Here is a 26,881-nt window from a genome sequence, read left to right as displayed (position 1 = left end):
CATTGAAGTGAGATGGGAAAGATTTGATATTGCTCATCAATACTTTAATAAAATATAAAGGAGCACAAAACCTTCAAGGATAGAGAAATATATACATATGCATATATATCCACTGATATATATATATATTGCCTGTGAATATATGTTAACATTCCAACTTGCTTCTCATTATTTTTCCGATGATTTCATCCTCTTCTATTATCATTGATGTTTTTCCTTCTAGAAATTCACATAAAGCTTTTATGGAAACAAAAATTTATCTGGAGAGAAAGTCTTCCCACCTGAAACAATTCCTTACCTTTAACTATATTTATATTTACCTTCCTTAACTTTATTAATAAGGACCAAGAACAAAGCAAATCAGAGAAAGTCTGGATAAGTGGGACTACATTAAACTGCAGAGCTTCTGTATGGCAAAGGACATAGCTAGTAAATTAACTAGAAAGCCTACAGAGTGGGAGAAGCTCTTCATTAATCATACAACAGACAAAGGCTTCATATCTAAAATATATCAACAGCTCAAAAAGTTGAATCACTCCAAAACTAATCTCTAAGAAACAACTAGCCTGTTAAAAATGGGCCAAAGACTTTAAGAGAGTCTTCTCTGAAGAAGAAATAAAAATGTCCTATAGACACATGAAGAAATATACGACATCTCTGGCCATAAAAGAAATGAGAATCAAAAGAACTCTAAGATTCCACCTCACTCCAGTTAGAATGGCCAGGATCAAAAAAACTAATAACAACAGATCTGGAGGGGATGTGGCCAGGAGGGATCACTACTATACTGTTGGTGGGAGTGTAAACTCATTCAACCACTATGGAAAGCAATATGGCTGTTCCTCAAAAGGCTAAACATAGAGCTCCCCTATGACCCAGCAATTCCACTACTTGGCATTTACCCAATCGTCCAGAAACAAGGACATACTAAATCCACTAACACAAGATGTTCATTGCAGCACTATTTACCATAGCAAAGATATGGAACAAACCCACTCAGTTGATGAGTGGATCAACAAGATATGGTATTCATACACAATGGAATTCTATACTGCTTTCAGGAAGAACGACATCACCCCAATTGTAAGGAAATAGAAAGACTTAGAAAAAATAATGTTAAGTGAAGTAGCCAGACTCAAAGGAACATAGGCTCAATGGTTTCCCTCATTTGTCATAATCAGTAGAAACCTTGGGCTCTCATAGCAGAGATTTACAATAGAACAAAATGTAGATACATAAGGCCAGATAGTATGATGCTAAATGAAAGGACCTCTAGGATATAGAAACAAAAGCTATATAATGAGTGATTGTTGTCCTTAATGTACTATGTTATCTCTCATCTTTTTTGCTGTCCCTTGGTTATCTCATATTTTACAGTATTTCACCTTGTTATCTGATATATTTTGTATATGCTTGATTGGTTATTTGAAATTGGATAGGGAAGGGGGGAAAACCACATGAGCGGTGGGGGTGGGGAAGGGAAATGGGGACCAAGACATGAGAAAGGGTATCAATGTTTGTGAAGTAATGCACCTTCTATCTGGTGAATATAATGTAACCCTTCTATTAATTACAATAAAAATATATGAAAAAATATTTACCTTTCTTTGTCTGATGAAGTATAAAGGAGTAAATTGGAGTGCGTAATCAAAAAACTTATTAATGACTTTACATGCACAGGAATGATTGTTTTCCAAATCACATTAAGTTATGTTCTATTTTCATGAAAATAGCATTTCTGTAAGTTATGAGCATTTTGCATTCTTTTTTTTCCATTTCCCTGATGTATAATTTATATACAACAAAGCCTCCAGATCTGAGGTGCTTAGTCTGATAAGTGTTGACAATTACATTAACACAATTCAAACAATAAACTAGTTCATTACTTACCATCCCATACCGAATCCTTCCCAACCAGTGGCAACTACTTTCTGATTCTTGCCAACTTCGATTTCCATTTGCCTTGTTTTGAACTCTATTAAAAAACTATTACCTAAGGCAGGGAGTTTGGCCTTGTGGTACAGTGCTTACCTGGCATGCATGAAGACCCAGGTTCGATTCCTCGGTACCACATACATAGAAAAAAAGCTAAAAGTAGTCCTGAACCTCAAGTGGTAGAGCTTAGCCTTGAGAAAGTCCAAGGACAGTGCTCAGTCCCTGAGCTCAAGCCCAGGACTGGCAAAAAAATTCTTACCTAATAAGAACACATATATCTCCTCTGTTTGTTCAATTAATTATATAATTAATATTCATCCATACTATTAAATGTTTCATGACTTTGTTCTATTGAATGAATGATCTTCTGTGTTATCCTCAGGATTAGGTTTTTAAAATAGGTCTTCTGTGAAACTTCCTCTGCGAATCATTTTGTTGATTTATGGTTTCATTTCTTGTTGGTTACTATGTAGGAATCAAGCGTAGGTCACAGGATACATTGTTTTTCTTATTGATTTATCAGAATTCTTTAGAGTTATATATGTATATGTAATATACATGTATGTGGATATACATGCCTTACAGTTTTTATAAGATACATGATACAACTATTTTCTCCAAGTCGGTGATTTCATATGTATGTATGCATTGGTAGCTTTTGATTTGAGGTGAGGGAATCTAAACCTTTAAGAGAAATTAAACAATACATACTTCATTATTTTTGAAGTATCAGTAATTCTCAATCACCTAATGACAAAACTAAACTCGCCTCTCACACAAGCAGGCCATTATGAATTGTGCAGCAATATCATCGTGAGTGATCTGTGCATCATCTTTACCTTTTATGCCAGTGGTCTAGTTTTTTGGTTGATCCATCAATACATTTTACATATAATCGTAAAAAGGATAACATTGGTTAAAATGTATTATACTTATAAGTTGGCATGTTAAATTGAAACCCTTTGCACAATTACTTAAAGATAATAAAATCATTACAAAACTAAAAAGTTGAATATAAGAAAAATAGAAAAGTTTTCAGTATGGTAAATACATAATTTTAACGACAGTTTCACTGTCCTTAGAAATTTACTGATAGGCCAGAGAAGCTTCTCTACAGGCAAAAATATGTTGCCTGAAAAAGAAAATGGATGAAAAGTCTGAGTCTGTAGTCTTCACTTGTTGTGTATTAGCATGACATAGTCATGCTAATATTGCTACTGAATTGAATACATTCCTTTTCCCACATATCTAATTTAGAAGCTGCCAAGAAAAGTATATACATATATGCTATTGTCTGTTTTCTTACAGCTTGCATAGTACACTTTCATATGTTATTTATGACTTACGTCCTAATGAAAAGCTAGGGCTTTGTGAAAAATCTGTTTATTAGGTGAGTAAGAAAAAATATACTCAATACATAGACATTACTGAATTTGCTGAATAGCATGTGTGTGTGATCCACGAATTTCATAATAAAAGAAAAGCATGTACTCTGTATTACAATGTCCTTAAAACACACACCCTAAAAGTGCCATGTGGTTGCATGTATTTAAGTAAACATGGTAGTACTTGAAAACTGAGAGTGGGACGTAATGATATTCACTTCCTATTCACATTCACAAGTGAAATGCTGCATTTGCTATTTTATGGTAGTATTTGTAATAAGTTACCAAGGCACTGATTGTTGAGAATAGGCACTTTTCTGTGTTTCAATTACTGTGTTCAAAAATGGTAGATATTATTGGGTACTGGTGGCTCACACCTATAATCCTAGCTATTCAGGAGGCTGAGCCAGCCCAGGCAGAAAAGTCTGAGACTCTTATCACAAAGTAACTTCCAAAAAGACCTTAAGTTGAGCTGTGGCTCAAGTGGTAGAATGCCAGCACTCAAGGAAAGTGCCCAGACCTTGAGCCCAACCCTCAGGACTAGCACATGTGTGTGCACGTGTACATGCATGGCATGCACACACACATACACACTCACACACCAAGGTACATGTTATACAATCTTAGAGGTGATCATAAGTACCAGTCTTTTAAAGATTCTGAAAAGTTATGCACTTAGAAGAAAACCTTGCTCACCTCATTTAAAAAGTTTCTTAATGCTGCTTTAGTTTATTTGACTATGAAACTTTTCTTTCTAATAGCACCTATTTAACCCATATGAAACATTTCTCCAACATATTCTTCAATGACATTAATACTCTATAACATTTCCAAGTTAGTAAGAAGATGTCATCAGAGCAAGAATCAGTTAATATACATCCATTTGGCTCCACACAGGACATCATACATAGTGTGTAACATGGCTTAAGTTTCTCAAACTTAGAAAAAAATATGAAGTCTCAAATTTTCTTGTAAGACTGATGGAAGGGTGACAATGATGAAGATTCATTATATGTATAAACAGATTTTTGAATGGAAATGCCTTTGTTCAAATATACAAAGATAATCAATAGGTAGATACATAGACAATAGACAGACAGACAGATAGATAAATAGATACATACATACATACAACAGTTAAACCCAGTGATTTTAGGGAAAATATATTTTTTAAATAAACAATTCACAAAGAGGAAATATACATTAAGATTCTTTAATTGTAATGTTGTAATCATTGTCTTTTTTTGCGATCACATTATTTTGCTTTTATCATAAAATGATTTCACATAAACCCAGGAACAAGATGAAATTATAAATCTGGTAACTGTGTCAATAGAATTGTTACCATAATTACTTTCTTTAACTTTCACTCCATAGTTCCAGGGTTCTATGACTAAAAGATACCTTCATAAGTGTTAGTAATTGAGGAGTGTTGACAATCAATTTGTGCAAATTTTTGAAAAAATTCATTTGAGATTTGATAGAGGGAACCAAAGTAATGTAATGTATGGCTACCTCACCACTAAAAGAAAATGCAAAATGTGAGTGTACACAGCTTATTGTTTGTTTTGTGGGGGTTGGGGGGATTGATCGTGAATCTTGAACTCTAGGCCTGAGCTCTGTATGTGAGCTCTTCAGGTCAAGGATAGCACTCTACCACTTGAGCCATAACACCACTTCTGGTTTTCTGGTGGTTAACTGGAGAGAGGAGTATCACAGACTTTGTGCCCGAGCTGGCTTTAAACCTCAGTCCTAAGAGCTCAGCCTCCTAATGTAACTAGGATTACAGTTATAAGCCACCAGCACCCAGCCACAGCATAATCTGGTAGTGGCTACCAATAAGGCTTAGTGTATACTAATCAAATGCAGTTCAGCCAAAGATGTTTAATGAAATGTGATGATTGTTTGGTCCAAGTTCTGGATATTTCTTTTTTTTCATATATTTTTATTGTAATTAAAAGAAGGGTTACATTATATTCGCTAGATAGAAGGTGCATTAATTCACATATATTGATACCCTTTCTCATGTCTTGGTCCCCATTTCCCTCCCCCCCCACACCCTCTCCTCATCTTGTTTTTCCCCCTTCCCTATCCCATTTCAAATAACCAAATACAAATATATCCAATGTATCAGATAACAAAGTGAGATACTGTAACAATATGAGATAACCAAGGGACAGGAAAAGAGATAAGAAATAACAGTACATTAAGGACAACAATCACTCATTATATGGCTTTTGTTTCTATATCCTAGAGGTCCTTTCATTTAGCGTCATACTGTATGGCCTTATGTATCTAGGTTTTGCTCTATTGCAAATCTCTGCTATGAGAGCCCAAGGTTTCTACTGATTATGATAAATGAGGGAAACCATTGAGCCTATGTTCCTTTGAGTCTGGCTTACTTTACTTAATTTGATTTTTCCAAGTCTTTCCATTTCCTAACAAATGGGGTGATGTCATTCTTTCTGACAGCAGTATAGAATTATATTGTGTACAAATACCACATCTTGTTGATCCACTCAACTGAGGGACATCAGGGTTGGTTGCATATCTTTGCTATGGTAAATAGTGCTGCAATGAACATTGTTGTGCTAGTGGATTTAGTATGTCCTTGTTTCGGGACAATTGGGTAAATACTGAGTAGTGGAATTGCTGGATCATAGGGGAGCTCTATGTTTAGTCTTTTGAGGAACTGCCATACTGCTTTCCATAGTGGTTGAATGAGTTTGCACTCCCACCAACAGTGTAGTAGTGATCCCTCCTGGCCACATCCCCTCCAGCATCTGTTGTTATTATATTTCTTGATTCTGGCCATTGTAACTGGAATGAGGTGGAATCTTAGAGTTGTTTTGATTTGCATTTCTTTTATGACCAGAGATGTTGACCATTTCTTCATGTGTCTATAGGCCATTTTCATTTCTTCTTCAGAGAAGACTCTCTTTAAGTCTTTGGCCCATCTTTTGATGGGATGGTTGTTTTTTTGGAGATTAGTTTTGGAGTGATTGAATTGTTGATATATTTTAGATATGAGGCCTTTGTCTGTTGTATGGTTGGTGAAGATTTTCTCCCCTTCTGTAGGCTTCCTAATTAGTTTACTAGCTATGTCCTTTGCCATAAAAAGCTCTGCAGTTTAATGCAGTCCCACTTACCCAGCCTTTCTTTCATTTGTTAGTTCCAGAGATTTCTTGTGGCTTCGCTTCTTCCAGGGAAGAGGCACATCAATCACAGCAGAATGGATGAATGAATGATTCATTCTTCACCAGCAGTTTGTGGTCACCTGCCTGAACACATCATAAATACTAGGGAGCTAATAATATTAAAATTCCTCACCCCAAACATCAGCTTCTAAGTCTGAGCTAAGACCCAAGGGAGCCTTCTTTTTGAATGCTTAACATGTGATCATGTTCAGAAATACCAGAAGTACTTTCCTTGAATATAGCTTGATCATGTAACATGTTTTGTATGATCTACCTGATAGAGATGCTTATCTAACTTGAGAGAAATTATTTTGCAAAAAAAGATCACTATGTAAGAGAAGTGTTAGCAAAGGCAAAACAGGAAAGCAGTCATAATATTCAATAAATGTATGTAATATGGAACTAGGTAAATTGAGAGAATAGGAGAGATGGGAACAACAGAAGGGTGCCAGTGATTAGCAGACATTGTACTCACGAACTCATGTCATATTGAAACCCTTTTTTACAACTGCTTAAAGGTAATAAAACATAAGTGAATGAATAAGAAATATGCCTAGACTGGATAGATCTCTGGTATATATGAGCTCATTGAAAGAAGAAATTAAAATGAAGAAAAGATAAAGCAGGGCATAGAACCACTGAACTTAAGGAATGTAAAATAACCTGTTAGCCAGCAAATTTGCTGAAGACTATTTTCAGGACAGATTTGTCAGCAGTGTATTTAAGTTACAAAACATTGTGAAAAGGGTAGTCTAATAGTCTGGAATGTACGTAATAGAATTAATCCTTGAAACTGATAAATGTTCTGTAGGTTTAGGTAGCTGTAGAAGCATGTGTGATATAGAAGCTAGTGGTTTGCATATACAGATATCATTCTTAAAGTTCTAAAATCTCTAGTATCTTTCTATGTACATGTATCCATAAATAGGAAATGTATGTAAAATAAATCCAGCTATTACATAGAAGTCTAGAAACCGTTAAAAAATCAAGGTGTATACATTACAATAAAAATAAGGTGAGCTTTATTATATGTTATAGTAATATAACAGATTATTTTACAATTCCTGGGAACACAGAGAAGGTATACATAGTAAAAATATAATATAATAGACTAGACTTTTATACTATAAAACATACTTTTATATTTAACAGTTTAGGGGCAAAAGAACTTTTATTGCATGTTTAATTCAATATTCCTATGATTAATCTTGCTTTTACCAGTGTTGGAAGGTAATTAAATTTTTAGTTAAAATTAATTTAAACAACTTCAAGGCAATAAAACATCATAGTAATTTAATAGAGTTTAGCTTGAGGAATTAGTACTGTGAGAACTTCTACAAAACAGGACTTTCTAAAGCTACCTTAATCAGCTTACTAAAGGGAACTGAAATAAAGAGCAAATGAGAGTTTTTCTATGTGTAAGGAATTAAATCCTTATCTACAGTTAACCAGCAAAAAGCTGATAGGCTGCAGATTGAGTGGAAGAGCATTAGTCTTGAATGGAAAAGCTAAAGTGAAGAGACAGTGCCCAACCCCTAAGTTGGAGCCTAGTTCCAGCATACAAACACACACACACACACACACACACACACACACACACACACACACACACACAGGCCTGGTGGTCGTGGCTCACACCTGTATTCCTAGCTACACAGGAGGCTGAGATCTAAGGATTGAATTTTGAAGCCAGCCTGGGCAGGAAAGTGTGAAAAATCCTCCAATTACACACACACACACACACACACACACACACACACACACACACACACGTGGGAACTTTTGCTCTAGATCAACTGGTAGCCTTGAGCAAAAGTTGCTTAGGGACAGCAAGCAGGACAAGAGTCCAAAGCACAAGACTGGCCCAAAAAAAGACAAAGAATAAAATGAGTTTCCATCATGTTATAAATGCTCAGTAAGTGAGTTATTGCTATTATTGATGAGCAGACTGATTTTCAGCAAGATTGTGATCACAGAATGTGGCATGGTTGTGTGGCCCGGAGCAGATGTCTCAGTAAGTGTTCATCGGTTACAAATAGCTCCATACAGATGTCATGATCAGCTGGCATCTCGGGGAGTCTTAGGAACATGCTACAGTTGCACGTCTCATCTCCAAAGTAGCTATTTTTTGAACTTCTTCCCAGTGCTGCCATGAATCAGCCCTTCATGGCCATAAAAGGACCCACGTTTGGAGAAGATGCTGGTGAAGATTAATGAGAGATTTTAGCCTGGCTACCTTCCTGCAGTTCTGTGCATTTGAGTTGAGATTTGTAAGAACTCACAATTATGAGAAAACCAGAATGCAGGAAGACAGAGGGGATGTGGGTTGGCAGCCACTGTGATTCCGCGGGTGTTCTAGACATGTGAATTCTATTTACCTGGCTAGTTTAGGGGTAGTAAGAGGAAGAGATTTGTGAATGAGGGAAATGTATGGATAGAAGACTCTGAAACAGAACAACTGTGAATGCATTGGACACAGAGGTGAATGGGAAACAAAGTGTGAAGAGGAAAGAGTGAATTTTGTAGGAGACCCTCAAGCAGTCTTGGAATTTGTAAATGTAAATCAGAAATTGCAATTTCTAGAGATCCATAAAGGGAATGGCCAACAAACTGACTTCTTACCCTAAGAGGGAGGACAATAACGTGGTTACAGAACTGTCAGCTACCAGTAATTTAATGGGTTACCATGCAGAATTTAGAAGGTGAAATTTCAGAGGAGCAGTCTGTTGAGGCTCAATTGTTAGGAGAGTTTCAGGCATAGAAAGATTTAATAAGTGATAGACAAAGCTGGGCGCTGGTGGCTCACACTTGTAATCCTAGCTACTCAGGAGACTGAGATCTGAGTATTGCAGTTCAAAGCCAGCGTAGGCATGAAGGTTTATTACACCCTTTTCTCCATTTAACCATCAGAAAATGAGAAGTGGCACTGTGGCTCAAAGTGGTAGAGCACTAGCTTTGAGCTGAAGAGCTCAGTCCCAGAGTTCAAGCCCCATGACTGACAAAAAAATAAAAATAAAAATAAAAATAAAAGAAATAACTGGTAGAAAATAGGAAGTCATAGATGGAAATGAAAATTTTGAGACATTGAACTATCCAAAACTCCAAGAAATGATGGCCCTGCCAGATAAGAAGAGAGCAGAACACTGGCTTTCCTTGAGGACTAATTAGTTCTGTTTTCTAGATGATGTCACTGAATGCCACTTTTTGATATTTACCTAGAGTCTCTTCCTATTTTTTGTCACTTTGAGTGCAGATAAAAGGAAAAAGTGGGTTACACATTTATTTGCTTTCTTATTCTCAGTGGAGAAAGCATAAGACAAAGAATTATAATTCAGATATTACTGTTGTCATGTCTTAGGTAAATGAGGCATTATGATCTCACCAAAATATGTATGCATTTATTTATAACAAAAACAAATAGTGTATATTTCTTGGACTGGTTGTTTTTATTGTTTTGTGCTGGTCCTGGGGCTTGAGTTGAGGGCCTGCGTGCTATGTCAGAGTTCTTTTTGCTCAAGGCTGGCATGCTACCATTTCGAGCCACTGCTCGACTTCCAGTTTCAGGGTAGTGAATTGGAGATAGGAGTCTCATGGACTTTCATGCTTGGGATGCCTTTGAACTATGATCCTCAGGTCTCGGCCTCCTGAGTTGTTAGGATTATAGGCATGAACCACAAGTGGCCAGTTTTATTTTTTAATTATCTATAAGTAGTTGTACCCAGTGTGTCTATTCACCATGTTAGTTTATGAATACAATGCATCTTAGTCAATGTCATCCCTTTTATAATTTTTCCTCTCTCTCCCAACCCTATGCATCCCCTCCATTTTCCTAGTTCAAATATTCCACATATACATTGAATATTATTACTGAATTTGCCTACTCTTCAACTTTTCTTTGGTCTGTCCCCTCCCTTTGACCGCAACCAATCAACTGGCACTGCCACTACCACCACCACTCCTACTCCTTTCCCCTCATTTCAACTTCTAGCTACTTTTATAGTCGATTTATCAAATTGCAAATTAGTTGTCCAAATTATCCCATCACAATCCCCCTCCATATACCATACTTTAGTTAATGTGCTCAGTTTCATGATCCTGTGAGTATCACATATTTATATTTCACTTAACATCTATGCTCAACTCATAGTCCATATAAAATTCACATTCATATTTATCTATATTAACTCATTGACTTTCATAGCAAGAGAATCAGTTGAAGAAGTAGTTATCATTAATTGAAAGTAATGCCTGAAGTATTTCATTAATGTATTTCCCAGTTTCATATTCTCATTTTATTTTATCTGTTTAAAATTCAATTTGGTCCACCAAGGATCCATTATGGACCTCTCAGTAGCTTTTTATTCAGCTCTCTCCATATCAGATGGGAGAAGAGAATGAATGCTTTGTGGAGTAAAGGCATTCTTAGACACACAGTCACGCCTTAAAATTATTAGTTATAGAGATGTGAATTTGTGATCCAAAAAAAAAGCCAAAAACTTGTTAGTTGTGAAATACCTCTAGCAATGATTCTTACATTTACATAGGCATTGATTATGCTGTTTATTATCAAACTAAATGGGTGTGTGTGTGTGTGTGTGTCTTGTGTGCATGCACACACACTAGTATTGAAGCTTGAACTCAGGCCTGGGTATTCTTCCTTAGCTAATTGGTGCCTAACTGACTTCAAAGTACCATCCTCAAATTTCTACATTCCATGTAGAGAAGATTACATGTTGAGTCTTCAGAGCCCATTCTCCTTTTCCCTTTCCCTTCCACATCCTGCATTCATTTTCACCCTTTTATTTTTATGTAGTTTTGTTCTTCCTGGCTTCCAAAAATTAGAGAAAATGTGCAGTCTGTCTTAGTGGGCCTGGCTTATCACACTTAACACAATGATCTCCAGGTCCATTCTGTTTGTAGCGCATGATACAATTACATTCATAATGGATATGTATATTCATACACACACATAGATATATGTATCTAATTTATCCATTTTTGCTTGCTAAGTTCCAAGACTGATTCCATGAATTGACTATCATGAATAGTGCTGCTCTAAATTTAGGTATATATATAGGTATATATATATATATATATATATACTTGCTATATTAACTGATTATTTTGGGCTCTATACTCAAAGTTGCATAGCTGAATCATTTAAAAGTTCTGTTTTTAATTTTTTGAAGATTTTCTTTAGTTTCTAGAATGTGCTTTTATTTATTTTTTAATTGTATTTTATTTTCAGGGTAGTGTATAGAGGAGTGAGTTACACATGTCAGATAGTGGGTACATTACTTCTTGAACACTGATACCCCTTCTCATGTTTTTGTCCCCCCTTACCCTCTCCCACCCCCTTCCCAATAATCTTGTTTTCCCGCCTCCCTTCCCTATTTCAAATAAACAAATAAATGTATATATAATATACCAGGTAACAAAGTTAGATATAGTAACCGTAAGGGGAAAAGAAAAGAAATAGCTTCATATAATATATTAAGAACAACAATCACAAAGATAAACCTCTTGTTAGATATTATTTTCCTGTTTTGTTTCATTGTTGTTTAGTCTTTAGTTCTCAATTTATTCCATTTTTCTAAATTGAGGTTTCAAATGGCTTAAGAACAGTTTTAGTTTTCTGCATGTCTTTGAAAGCATCAATTTTTCTCTTTAACTTGCTGTTATTGGAGAGGAGACAATGTATCTCAGGCAAGTCAGTACTTCTTAGGACGGCAAGGCTATGACCATTCTGGTTTGGGACAAAATTAGAAGTTTAGAAATACTGGTTTTCAGTGGAATTATAAGGCTCGTAAATTAGTTGTGAATGGTGTTAGAATACTCTACTAATGAAAATGGAAGTAAAAAAGGCAATAAACAGTCTTGTCCCTAACCAATGTTAATTCAGATTTTTTTTTGCCAATAGTATTACTGTCATATTGAGACCAGAATGCATATTACTTCAATGGAAAATAAATGGGTGGAATTTGATCTGTGCAACTGGAGCTCATGGATATGTGTTCCTTACAAGAAGCCACCACCTGTCCCATCCCTGGGGGACAAAACAGGCTGGATCTGCTAATTCAGATCATGCTCACTCCCTCCCTCGCTGGAGAAAGCTAGATATCCTTTGCTTTTTATGATGCTCGTATTAATGACTGGGGGTTGAAAATTCCAAGAAATGATCTCTTTCCCCTCCTTCCTTACCTCTTCCCTGTCCTTCTCCCTCCACTATTTCTCTCCCCTCCCCTTCCCCTTCCCCTTTGTCCTTCGTACTCCTCCCTCCTTCCCCCTCCCTGTCTCCCTTTCCTCTCCTTTTCCCTTCTTTTCTTCTTTCCTTGCCTCCATTTCCTCCCTCTCTTTTCTTTCTTCTCTATGAATTTAAAAGACTGAGCCTTCTCAGCGAGGCTACAGATAGATTCACCTCAACAGTTCAAAGACATGAGTTAGTGAAAAAGAGAGCTAGACTCAGAAGCCTGTCAGAGGTGTCTTTTAACCCTGATTCAAAGAAGCTGCAAACTCAAGAATTAGTGAGACCTTTTTGAAGCTTACACTCAACAAACAAAAGAGGAAACCGCCAAATCCTTACTGCTTTTAAGACCAGGTAATTCCACTCACCAACACAAATGTAATTGCTAGTTCATGGAAGCATCAGGGAAAGTAGCCCCCTGTCCCTGGCACAGAACCATAGTTCTGAGCTGAAATTTCTGTCCCTAGTAACTGAGTAGGAATTAGGAGAGAAGACTTCTCCTCCAAGTCTTTCCCTAGCTCTCATTTCACGTCCTCTATTCTTTTTTCTCCTTTACTTCCATATGAAACTTATTTCCCATTCCTACTTCACTCACATCAAATCTTCTCATAACTAGAAAAATGCACTGTCTTTTGTCCATTTTCTTTTTTATTGTTGGGGTGATGTACAAAAGGGTTACAGTTACATTCATCAGGCAGTAGGTACATTACTTCTTGAACATTGTTACCCCTTCCCATGTTTTTCTCCCACTTTCCCTTCCCCCCACCTTCTCCCACTTATCTTGTTTTTCCCTTCCCTTCCCTTTTTCAAATACACAAATAAATGTATATACAATATAGCAGGTTCCAAAGTCAACATGAGATAAACCTTAAGGGGAAAAGAAGAGAAAAGAAATAGCCTCACATAGTACATTAAAAACAACAATCACAAAGATAAACCTCTTGTTTCTGTATCATGGAGTTCATTTTCTGTCTCCATTTTTTATATTCCCTCTTATTCATGAACCCATTGAAATTTCCATCTTTAAACACATGTAAGTTGCACCCTTATCTGCATAACATAATTAGGCCATAGCCCTCATTTTATTGAGTACTTTTCCAGGTTGGCGGTTGCTTCTTGTTCCTTCTTGCTTCCCTTCCCTCCCCTCCTCTCCCCTCCCCCCTCTCTCCCCTGTCTTTTCTTTCCCTTCCCCTCAATTCCTTCTCTTTCCCCCCCCTCTTTTTTTATTGTGAAGGTGATGTATAGAGAAGTTACAGTTACAAAAGGCAGATAATGACTACATTTCTTTTTCGATAGTGTCACCTCATCACTCACTTACTCCCATTTTTTCCTCCCATCCCCCCACATACAAGTTTTATACTACATTTTCAATCTAATGTCTAGTGAATATCACTGCTGCATCTGTTCATCCTTTGTCCTTCCATTTTTGTGCCCCTCCAATACCTTCCCCCAAACACATAACCATACAAATAAGACAAAAGGTACAGAAAGAAAAACAGCAAGAAAGGGGAAAAGGCTCTTGTGTACAGTCCTTGGATTTCATTTTGATAAATACCATTTTATATGATCATATGCACAGAGCTATTGAGCCTTTGTGATCATCTCCTAAGAGATTTCTCCTTTGGTCTCACCGTGTGAATGTCTAGAAACCTGTATAATTTATCATGTCCAAGTGTACTTTTTAAAAAAAAAAATTATCATTTGGGTGTGATGGCTCATGCCTGTAATTCTAGTTACTCAGGAGGCTGAGATCCAAGGATCAAGGTTCAAAGCCAGTCTGGGCACAAAAGGACCTGAGACTATCTCCACTTAATCTCTAGAAACTGGGAAGTGGGGCTTGACTTAAGGATAGGATGATAGCCTTGAGCTGAAGAGCTCACAGACAGTGCGCAGACTGAGTTCAAGCCCATGACCCACAAAAAAAAAGAAACGAAAATGGGCCAGGAGTTTAGCCTAGTGGTAGAGTGCTTGCCCAGGCATGCGCATGAAGACTGGGGTTTGATTCCTAAGTACCACATACACAGAAAAAAGCAAGATATGGTGCTGTGGCTCAAGTGGTAGAGTGCTAGTCTTGAGAAAGCCCATGGACAATGCTCAGGTCTGAGTTCAAGGCTCAAAACTGGCCAAAAAAAAAAAACTTTTACCATCCAGTGTGTTTACTTGTAAATTTATAGGCACATTTTATTTATGACAAATGAGGGAAACCATTGAGCCTATGTTCCTTTGAGTCTGGCTTACTTCACTTAATATAACTATGCATTGAAAATAGTTGTTTTAGTGTGGCCTTGTTTGTGATCATTTTGGTAAATTCCCACGTGTGAGATTGCTGGGTTATATGGGAGCTCTATGTTCAGTCTTTTGAGGAACCTCCCTACTGCTTTCCAGAGTGGTCAAACCTATTTACATTCCCGCCAACAGTATTGTAGCATTCCCTTTTGACCACATCCCACCACCAGCATCTCTTATTATTAGCTTTTTTTTATAATAGCCATTCCTACTGGGGTGAATTAGAACCTCCGTGATGTTTTGATTTACATTCCTTGGTGCGTGTGTGTGCGTGTGTGTTGTCTGAAATGGGGCTTGAACTCCGGGCCTGGACACTGTCCTTGAGCTCTTTAGCTCAAGGCTACTGCTCTACCACTTGATCCACAGTACCCCTTAATGATTAAGTTTCTTTTCTTTTTCTTCTTCTTTTTTTTGTCAGTCATGGGGACAGAACTCAGGGCCTGAACACTGTCCTTGGGCTTTTTGCTATGTATGTGGTACCGAGGAATCAAACCTGGGTCTTCATGCATGCTAGGCAAGCACTCTTACCAAACTCCTGGCCCCTGATTTACATTTCTTTTATGCACATTGTTTTCTTGGGTCTATTGGCAGTTCTTCTTCTGAGAAATCTCTCAGAAGTCTTCTGAGAAGTCTTTAGCCAATTTATTAATTGGGTTGTTGTTTCTTGGAGGGTTTAATTTTAGAGGGTTTAATTTTTGGAGTTCTAACTTTAGTTTGGATATGATAGACTTATCTGGTGCATAGCTAGTAAAAATCGTTGATTCTGTTGGCTTTCCATCTATATTGCTAGTTATGTGCTTTGCCATGCAGAGACTCTTTAGTTTGAGGCAGTATTCCATTTATTGTGTTATAGATCTTTATTCAGGAAGTTTTTGACCCTTTCCAAGGAGCCGTAGTGTTTCTCCTACCCTTTCTTGTATTCCTTCCCTCCTTCAGTTAAGTTTATTTCTAGCTTTTCTTTTTCCTCGAGACGATTACAAAATGGAGTTGCTTTCCTGATTTAAGTCTTGATCTTCTCACTGTTGGCATACATAAAAGATACTGATTTTTGACCATACCACTTTGCCAAAGTTTAGGATCAGCTCAAATAACTTGGGGGAGGAATCTGTATGGTTCATTAAAGAGGGAACCATGTCATCTGCAAAGACAGATAGTTTTACTTCTTTCTCTATTTGAATCTCTTTCAATTTTTTCTCTTGCCTTATACATCTTGCTAGCAATTCCAGTACTGTATTGAAGAGGAGGAGAGAGAAGGGGCATCCTTCCTGATTTTAGAGGAAATGTAACTTTTCACCATTAAATGCAATGATGGCTGTAAGATTGTCATATATATCCTTTATTATATTGAGGAATGAGCCCATTCCTACATTCTCCAGAGCTTTTATTATACAGGGAGGGATGTTGAATCTTGTCAATTGCTCTTTCTGATTCTATTGAGATGAACATTTGGTTCTTGTCCTTGTTATTGTTGATGCGTTGAATTACATGAATTAACTTACGTATATTTTGAGTTACATTACATTGACTGAACTACCTCAATTGACTTATGTATATTTTTAATTTACATATATTTAAACTTATGTACATTTTTTGCCTCTTCTGGAACTTAAAGTAAGGGCCTGGGCACTATCCCTGAGCTTTTCTACTCAAGCCTAGTGCTTTACCAATTAAGCCATAACTACCCTTGCAGTATTTTAATAATTAATTGGAAACATCAGAGTCCATGGCTTTTCCTCTCCTGGCTAGCTTCTAACTGCAATCCTCAGATCTCAACCTCCTAAGTAGCTAGGATTATAGACATGCATTTTGCGAGAAGCAAATGGCTTTTGTAAAAAACTTACACGTGTTAAGATATATGGACCAAGGGATACAATAGCTTCATAGTTAAGTATAAAATATTAAGAATTGATGACTGGAGATAAACCAATATTAGTAACATAAAATAATAGCTTAAATTATAGAGATTGATAAATATACTGTTGAAATGTTGGGAACTATTTTAAGATAAATCATATACAATCAAACCTATTGAACTCTAGTTTAATGAGTATTCAATAGGAAAGGTTTAATACAGAAATATACATTCTTTGAAAAACTTGCTATTACTTTTTTAGAATTACACTTTCTTATTCATTTCGGTAGAAAATCGTCCCTGCCTTTAGAATGTTAGCATTTTCTGTCGGGGTTTACAGAGAAGGTCAGTATCCTTAACACTCACTGCAAAAGTTGGTATCTGTTTTCCCTTTCCTTAGAGTTAACAATTGACTTCATCTATTTTCAATGCTTTTCTTAAAATGGAGATCCAACTTCAGAGGGTTACCCGGGTGAGTGCTGGAAATGACAGAGGCCCTGATAATTTGTGATTAAAACATCTGGCTTTTTACAATATCACCATTCACTTTCCTTTCCTTATGTGGGATTCTCACTGCTCCATCTCCCTCTTATGGCTAACCATCATCATATTCATTGGTTTGATATGAAAATAACACAAATATGCAAATTTTTACAGGAAATGAATGTTATAATACTATCGTTCTTGATTATTCCTCTTTTAGAGTTTGTGAATGGGAATGAGATCATTTTGGAGGACTTCTTTTGAAGGAATGAATTAGAAGTAATTCTTATCAGTTGTACTGTGTCTTATAAATGAATATTTAGTCTCCATTGAGTTCTTTTTATATAAATTCTCTCAGTATCAGCTTAGTCATCTTACATTTTCCATCTTATAGGTCTTACAGTCACCGTTAATTTCTAGTTGAGCCACCTCTATCTTCTGCTGTGGTGTCAAGTGATACAGTGCTCACAGTGGTTCTGCTGGTGTATTGGGATGATATGCTCTTGAGATACTAGGATCATTTTTGTGTGTGGGCCAGTACTGGATTTGAACTTTGAACATAGGCTCAAAGTGAGCACTCTTCTTCTTTGGAGATAAAAGTCTCATAGACTTTCCTACCCTGGCTGGCTTTGAAGTGTCATCCTCAGATCTCAGCCTCTTGACTACCTAGGATTACAGGTGTGAGTCACCTATACCCAGACTAATATAGAATAATTTTAAAGAACACTCAACTAAATGAGATTATTTTAACATGTTCATCAGTGTACTAGTATCATAAATCCACTTATTCTAAAACCAATCTGAAGATGCTGATCGACTGTCTTTTATGCTGTAAAGCCAAATGCGGAGTGAATATTACATAGGAAATAAGCTTAATTCAATTCCTGGCTTTTTAAAATATCAAAATGTATGTTTATATTAGAAAAATAATTTAGTCTTTTAGATCATTTGGTATATTTACTGTCAAATAAGGCAACCAATTTTTCTTGCAAGGTGGTGTGAAAATAAAGGATATATATTATATACATTTTGGTAAATGATAAATGTAAAATAAGAAGTCCTTACTCTGAACAGAAAACTCAGATCAGAAAACAGATGATCTCTTTATTCTTAAGATTTTTTATATACAAATATAATATTAATGTGTTATTTGATCAAATATTAGCAAGCCCAGTGTTAAATGTTTCTTCACTGATTCAAAGCAGTAATTTGATAGTAAACATTTTTTCCACTATGTCTTTCATCTGCTGAGAACTACCTTTTATCTTGTTCCAAAAGAGAATAGACTTTAGTCAACAGGCATAAACATAAATTCAATGGAGCATTTTTATCATATTCATTCACCTAAGTAGAGTAGAAACCATCAAGGTCCTAAAAACTAACATTTTGAGCAAAGACTTGCATGATGTAAAAGTGTCATACCAGCTTCCAGGAGCAATATTATAGAGAGGAGTAAAGATTGGTGGGAGAAAACAAGGGAATGGGTAACAAGAAATAGACTCATTATCTCACTTATATAACTGTAACTCCTCTCACATCACCTTTACAATGAAAGAAAAGAAAAGGAAATTAAAAAAAAATGATCCCCAAGACAAGGGAATGGGGAGAGTAGCAGAAGGTGAACTCCATGAGTCATGGCAGACCTGATAATATTCCAAGGATTCTGTCATCTCACTGTGCAGAACTGAGGAGCCAGTGCAGAAATGTCAGGAATTGTGGTTACTACTTTGTGGAAAAATGCTAGGAAGAGAATATGGGCAAAGGCTGGGTGAGCTGTTGAAAAATCTTTAGTGAGAATTTAAGTAAAAGATGATGTTATTCAGTACAAGGAGGCAGTAATGGAAGAGATGAGAAATTGTCAACTTTTGCGCATAGTTTGAAAATGTAATCCATCTGGCGGATTAGGTACAGCATGTGGGAGAAAAAGAAGAATCAAGTATGTAAACAGCTGGATACAGGAAATGGAAATGGAAATGGCTGCTGGAGGATTTGGTTTAAAGGAATGGACCTCCATTTTGTTGTCCTAAATGTTTAATTTTAGGAATGACGAGATAAATAGGAATGCAAACAAATCTTCACAGATCTCTATACATTTTATTTTACTCTTCCATTTTTATTTTAACACGCATTGTCATACAGTACAGTTTGATCAATATCGTTTACATTATTTTACCCCATCTGTTCCAACTCTACCCCCCTCAAGTTGTCTAGTTTTATTTTCACATCTGTACACTGAATATTATCACTGCATTCATCCTCCCTCCCTCTCTCCACCCAATTAAAAAGGTGTCTTTAAGAGACTGTTTAGAGGGGTATTCAATTCAACATGTTAATTTATGGGAACAATGCATGTTGATCAGTGGAACTCCTTTGGAGGTGTTGATTTTTAGAGGCCTGTTAAGATATCCAAATATAAATAATCAGCAGGAGATAGGAGTTTGTATGACTGAGAGCTAAGGAGAGAGGGCTAGGCAAAAATTAGGAATTTTGATACCTTTTGACTTTCAGCATACTGATGATAGACTTGAAGTGTAAAATGGGAGGTTGAGAAGGCAAAGTTGACCTATAGACTCTTCTTGTTTGATTTCTTTTCCTAATTCTGTGGTTTAAAACAGTGACCAACAAATCAGAAGACTGTATATTTGTAAAATGCTTCCTTTGCCTATCCTTAATTGTTTCAATAGCTATTGCCTAATTCTCTAGGACATCTTGTCTCTAGACACCTTGTGGTTTTCCTGGCTGGCACAATAACACTTTGAAAGCTGACACGTACACTCCTTTCCTCACACAATTACAATTAACTGTTGTCTGGCCTGAAATTCAACAGTAAGAAAAAGATAAAAGAAATGTAAAGAACTATAATCTACCCTTTGTCAGTTACTGTACTGTAAACTTATCAGATAAAAGCTATGAAATGATGCAAGGCTATTTATTGAGATAAAGTTTTATAAAATAAGTTGTGTGTGTGTGTGTGTGTGTGTGTGATTATAGGCACCAAAATGGAAAGTCAAAGGAGAGAAAGTAATTATGTAAATTGTGTTTCTTGAAGGCATTTAGAATTTTTAATTCACATACTCTAAGTTTCTGGAAGCACATTTAGTTCCTGTTTGGAGACATGAAAGCCTTACACGGCCTCATCTGCAGGCTTGTGGCAATGTGAGTTCCTCCATGTGTACGTGCACGGAAGAGTAGAAGTGGCTGAGTGGGCAGTTGGCAGCCATTCATCGATCTGATTGCAGTCATTCATAAAATCCAGCAGTGCTGAGGGCGGAGTCAGGAGGAGCATTCCCCTGAGGTGGTTGCAGAATATCTCATTTGCATACGTCTTCAGCAAACCTTGAGAGTGGAGGGAATGCTTATAAGCAGTTAGGAGGCTCTGCAGAGTCCATATTTGTTAAATCTATCATTAAAGACATCGCAAAGACTAAGAGGTTAAAGCTCTTGACCTTCCAGCAGTGGTGATTCCAGGAAGTTAGCATTGCAACAGCATTTGTGGTCTCCTAATGTGTGTCTAGCTGAAGAGGCAATCAAGCGCAGAAGTGCAACATACTGAAATACCATTGCTGTGTTTCTTGGGGAACAAGAGGCCCCTATTTATATTATGTCTAATGCCTAGAAGACAATGGAAATTGTTAGAACTAGGTAATTTCCATACATTAGAGTTATCAAAACTCTAACATTTCTGTCACTTTAAACTAAGACACAATTTGATTATTACTGAATCTTAGACAAATAATCCATGCAGGTTAATGAAAGTCTTAAGAGCTAAACTATTGTAACCTTGGTGTATCTTGTTCTGATCATTGGCATTTTCTTTTCTTATATGTAGAAGACTTTTTATATAAAATAATTCAGATTAGAAATGTAGATAGATATTGTCATGATTAAGTTATTGGTTGAATACTTAGCAATCCGAAACAAAATTCAAACTTGGTAGTTATATCACTAGTGATGTGTGTCTTATGGTCAGGCTGAGACGGTGATGGAACATGATATTCTGTTGTTTATGGATTATAATTAAGTTAAATTCTAATTATGTAATTTCTGAAGAGCAATGCCCTTGTTTTTATTATCCAATAAAAGTAACATTCAGAAATTCAACTGAGATTTTTTATCAGAAATATTCTTTAGCACATACATCCTGTAGTAAGTGTCAACTATTGTAGTTTAAAACCCAAACCACTGGATTTTGAGGCTAGGTAAATGCTCTCGCTTGTGGGGGGAAAATTGGCTTGGAAACCCATCCATGCTGGCTATTCTTAATTTCTTAGACAATAATCACTTCAAAGCATATGTAAAAGAATCTCTAGGTGGTAGAATTATTATTATTGTTTTTTGGGGTAGGACTGGGAATTGAACTCACAGACTCATGCTTCCACCTCTTCAGCCCCGTTTTTCATTGGTAATTTTTCAGATTAGCTATTTTACGTGTCAGGATTGGCCCCTATGTAATCCACCTATTTGTGCTTTCCTGTGTTGCTGAGAAGGACAGGCACACATTGAGGCAGGCAGCCATTTATTCAGACAGATAGCCACTAACCCAATTCTTCCATCTTTTTCCCAAGTAGCTAGGATTATGGGCTTGAGCTACTGTGCCCAGCTGATGTCTTTTAGTCTGATGCTTTATATAAATGCCTGCAACTTGAGAGAAAGAAAAACAAACAGAGGAAACATGATTTTTCTTCCTTAAAATTTTTCCATGTTGGTGATGTTTCTGGTATTTTCACACACCAGATCATGTAGATTAAATATACTGCCAAGGCTATTTTTAGTTATGTGAGAATAATTCATGATTTTCCTGTGCTACTTTCTAGGTGTTGTATCTAATATAAATATGTTAGAAGGAAATTCCAGGACTCAGAAATAATATATTGTTTCTCTAACAACTACCTTCATTCCAGTTGTCTTAAAGCTGATACAAGAAAGGCTTTCTCCTTCTGAGACTGGAACAAGGTTTTATGGATCCTGTAGATATTTCTCACCAATCCACTGAGAATTTAGCAATAGCTGTTAAGTAACATCACATTCTTTTTTTTTTTTTTTTTTTTTTTTTTTGCCAGTCCTGGGCTTAAGCTCAGGGCCTGAGCACTGTCCTTGGACTTTCTCAAGGCTAGAGCTCTACCACTTGAGCCTCAGCACCACTTCCGGCTTTTTTGTATATATGTGGTACCAAGGAATAGAACCCGGGTCTTCGTGCATGCTAGGCAAGCACTTTAACCACTAGGCCAAACTCCCAGCCCATAACATCACATTCTTTTACCTTTATTTTGACAGCAGGAGAGTCGAGGCTTTAAAATGGCGCCATTTTCTTTCTCATTGTGTGACATAGAGACTTCTGAGCCTCTTTTGATCTTGTTTGAAATGAGCAGTGTGCGTGTGTGTACGTGTGTGCATCTGTGTCTGTCAGTGTGTGTCTGCATGTTTCTGTGTCCTGTCTCCCTGTATCATTTCTTTCAGAAGTGGAGAATTTGCCATGCAGCTTTAGCTCTGGGAAAATAGTGGTTCCAGCACTGTAGCACCACTGTCCCTAGCTGGGAAAAACAAAAACAAAAAAAACAAAAACAAAGACTGGCATTGTCATCTAATCTCCAGGAAGCTTCCACCAAAACTTTCCAGGAATTCGGGGATTTTAAGAAACAGTTCCCCTTAGCCAAAAACTAAGGTGTAAGGTCTTGCTTTTATCAGCAAGATTTCCCTTACTCAGTGTTGTGGTGTTTGGTTTAAAGCTTTGGAGGTAAAGGAATATCGTATTTTCTAAGTACAGCTACAAATTAAAGTTACTTTCTGATTTTACCCAGTGAATCTCCCCCATGGTCTTTATGCCCTGTTACCTCAGTAAGAGAAGCCAGCTATTTCTGCTGCCCTTTGGGTCTGTGTGATACTGTCTGATCTCTGCATTTATTTATTTTATGGTAAAGGATTTAAGGCAAAAAGGCATTTTTACAATTTTTTAATTTACATTTTAGAAATACTTTCTCTTATTTTACATACACACAAACACATGTAGATTTTATAGGTGCAGATTTCCTTCCAATTATCATTTCTCTTCTGTGGAAAGGGGATTTGAAACATGGAGCATTCTGGAGGCTTGTCAGGCCTGTTGTGTGGTGATTATGTCACTTAGTATAATAGCCAATACTGTAGACTATTCTGCTTTATTTTTTGATACATCAAACACAACAACTGTTCCTACTTTCAAGCTTTTAGATGTCTTCACATGGTGAGGGCAAATCTTTCATTAGCTTTCCAGCTATGGGAAAAGTTGCTGACAATCATTTTATTAATGCTTATAGAAAAAAATCAAATATGGAGGCCAACACAGACTTTATTTGGGTCTAATTCAATATTTGAAAGTCAAGTCAAAGATTTGCAACTCCATAGCCTTTTCTAGGAAGTTAATACTGTAGGGGCTTGTGGATACTTTCCCTTAGATTGTGTTTAATTTCCAGATTTGTTCTATCTTATTAGAATTAATAGTGCATTGTGCTGTCTATCATGCGCCCCAGGTGTGTGGTCAGGGATATGGTGAAGACTGCTGCCTGCAAAACACCAAGAAATGCTGAAAGCCAGCCCCACCAGCCTCCACCGTAAGTATGGCACTGGTTCTATTGACTGAAAAATGTACTCTCTTACACAGATCACTGGGTACAGATTCATTCAATCACGTTGCATGTTGGAGTATATACTCTGGCTTTTCTGGTATGTGCATATTTTTCTTAAAGAAGGCTACTATTCAATTAGATAAAATTGTCCAGAAACATGAGCTCTGAATCAAAAATTTCATGAAGTGATAATATCCTATTACAGGCTCCAAATAATTAGAGGCCAGGGAAACATTATCTTAGGGCTCAAGAATAACTGCAATTCTAATTGTTTGTTTCTTATTCTTTTATTTTTGGTTTCAAAAGGTCTGTGGGTTGGAGTATAAAACATGATGAGAGTGCTGAAAGTTGGTGACCCACACCTGTAATTCTAGCTGCTCAGGAGGTTGAACTCTGAGGATCAAGGTTCAAAGCCAGCCCAGACAGAAAAGTGTATGAGACTTTTATCTCAAATTAACCAACAAAAAGCCAAAAGTTAAGTCAGGAGTGTGGCTTAGGGGTAGAGTGCTTGCCTGGCATGCTTGAGGCCATGAGTTGGATTCCTTTGTACCACATACATAGAAAAATCTGGGAAGTGGTTCTGTGACTCAAGTGGTAGAGGGCTAGCTTTGAGAAAGCCCAACGACAGTGTTTAGGCCCCGAGTTCAAGCCCCAGGAATGGTGAAAAAAGACTCCAGAAGTAAAAATGTAACACTAGTGATAGAGTACTGTGAGGGGGAAAAAGTAAGCTAAACAAATCTGTGATGCTCTGAGTTCAAGCTCCAGCACCGACACACATACAATATCTTATTTCTTATTTGTAGATGGATGTGTGTGTGTGTGTGTGTGTGTGTGTGTGTGTGTGTGTGAGAGAGAGAGAGAGAGAGAGAGAGAGAGAGAGAGAGAGCGCACCTGAATGTGTCAATAAAGAAATAACTTTCATTACATTACTTAAAGGTAATGTAAAATTAAAGTAATTATTATTGTTTTCTTATGTGTAGGTATGGCTTATTATTAAGTGATCAACCACAGGGGCGATGAGGGCATAGAGAAGAAACCAAGCATGCAAACCTGGTGGTGTTTGATGAGATAAAATGTAAAGAATATGAGCATTCTGCAGAGTAATGTTATTTATTCACTTCTCTAAATATAGTGATGTTCTGGTAAGAAAAGTGAAAATTGCATCCAAATGTCTTAGGAGCAGCAGTAGCAGCAATTTTCTTCAAGCACTACAGCCATGTAGTTATGACCAGGGAAATGCTACTTTCCAAGGACCATGGCAAAAGCTTTTGAAGAAATATGTCTTTTCCTTTATTTCTTAAATTATCATCAAGTAGTTGTACAGAGAGGGTTCATTCAACAGCAGTTTCTAAGTAGAATGCATTTGACCAATATCATCTCTTCGATCATTTTCCTTGTCTTCCCCAAACCTGCCAATTTCTTCCATTTTCCTAGTTCCATTTTCATATGTGTACATTGAATATTATGATTGTACTCTCCCACTTGCTTTATTCATTCTTCTGCACCCCTTTGACCTCAGATCTCTTATAACCCGAGTTCCAGCTTCCTAGCATTAATTTTATTAAGCAGCAATGTAGTTGTTGAAGGCAGTTATACAATTTCTTCAGGAGGTTTTTCCCACCGATTTCTTCAGCTGTCTTAGAATTCTTTAATGTAAAACAAGATAAAGTCATACAGCAGTAAAAGGACTAGAAGGAAAATTAAATTTTGGTGACTATTTTACTATGCCAATTTTCTATTAACAATGAGAAAAATTAGATAAAGATAATTCTTATCAGGAATATAATTTTATTTAGAAGATTGGTTGTGCTATTTTATTACATTGATTTTTTTTTAGCAGTCTTCAGAGCAAGGTACGTTTAAAACTCAAAGGTCATAAATTTGATTTCTTCTCTGTGTGCTTTCTCTTTTGATCATTGAATGCCTATGTTTAGTGGATTACATACAGGAAAAATAATTTGAAGTCATTTATGCTTCAGCTATCACATTTAAAAATGGTTTTCCAGAGGCTCAGTAAATGTGTTATAATTTTTTTCTCAGTAGCATATTTGAATACCATCTTCTATATATAATTATAGTATTTTCCAAAATATAAAACAGTTTTAACCACAGCAGAAGTGACTTATAGTTGCACTGATAAATGCAAACAAATGGAAGAAGCATTTTATATTTCCTTTCTATAGTTTTCTCTTTTTTTAACTCCAATTTTTTGAGCAGTTCTGGCCTTTGAACTCATGACTTGGTCCTAGCTGTAGATTAGACCCTCAGACCATTATTCTCTTTATGTCTTTTTGAGCAATGGTATCATTATGTTTCCCAGGCTGATGTCAAACTCCAGAGTTCAAGTGTTCTCTCTGCCTCACCTCAGCTTCCCGAATAGCTGGGTCTTCAAGAACTTTCCACCAAGCCTGAGATCATATTCTGTACATCTTCTTAAATAAGACTGCTTTCTAATGTTAGAAAAATTCTTGATAATTCACAGAAAACTTAGGTCTTTATTGGGATTAAGTAATTTTTGAGAAAGATTTTTGGGGAATTAAGGTAGATTTTTAAATTAATTACCATTTATGAAGTTCCAGTGGTATTTAGTTTTCACTTTTTTGTGTGCTGGGAATTGACTCCAGTACTTATACAGAGTACTCAAGCAAGTGCACCACCCCTCCAAACACACTAAGTCCCACTTCAGTTGGTCCCATTCATTCCAATTTCAGTGTTAAACTGGACTTTATTAGCTAAGCAGTGACAATTCTCATTTTTTCCAACCTGACTTTTCCTTCTTTCCTTATGGATAAAAAATAAAAAAACCTCAGACATACAGATGTGGAAATCTGTCATAACTAAAATTGAACCTAGTAAAATTGAACCTGGTGTCTATTCTGAGTTTATGGGAGAAGAGG

General features: G+C 36.6%; 1 protein-coding gene across 31 annotated transcripts in view; it reads left to right on the top strand.

Moving 5' to 3' along the window:
* Rims1 (regulating synaptic membrane exocytosis 1) overlaps nucleotides 1–26,881 on the top strand; it is a 492,115-nt gene that overhangs the window by 44,811 nt on the left and 420,423 nt on the right. For 29 of the 31 annotated variants that reach the window (XM_090338558.1, XM_090338574.1, XM_090338557.1 and 26 more), the window contains exon 2: nucleotides 23,889–23,969. The exons of the other annotated variants lie outside the window; for them this stretch is intronic. In XM_090338558.1, coding sequence (XP_090194684.1) covers nucleotides 23,889–23,969 — 81 coding nt within the window. The remainder of the gene's footprint in view (nucleotides 1–23,888; nucleotides 23,970–26,881) is intronic. 31 annotated transcript variants of the gene reach the window in all.

This window comes from Megascapheus bottae, chromosome 8 (genome assembly GCF_031878675.1).
Source record: "Megascapheus bottae isolate mThoBot1 chromosome 8, mThoBot2.hap1, whole genome shotgun sequence".
NCBI lineage: Eukaryota > Metazoa > Chordata > Mammalia > Rodentia > Geomyidae > Megascapheus > Megascapheus bottae.
The sequence above is the reverse complement of the archived record's forward strand: the minus strand, read 5'-3'. Positions and strand labels throughout refer to the sequence as shown.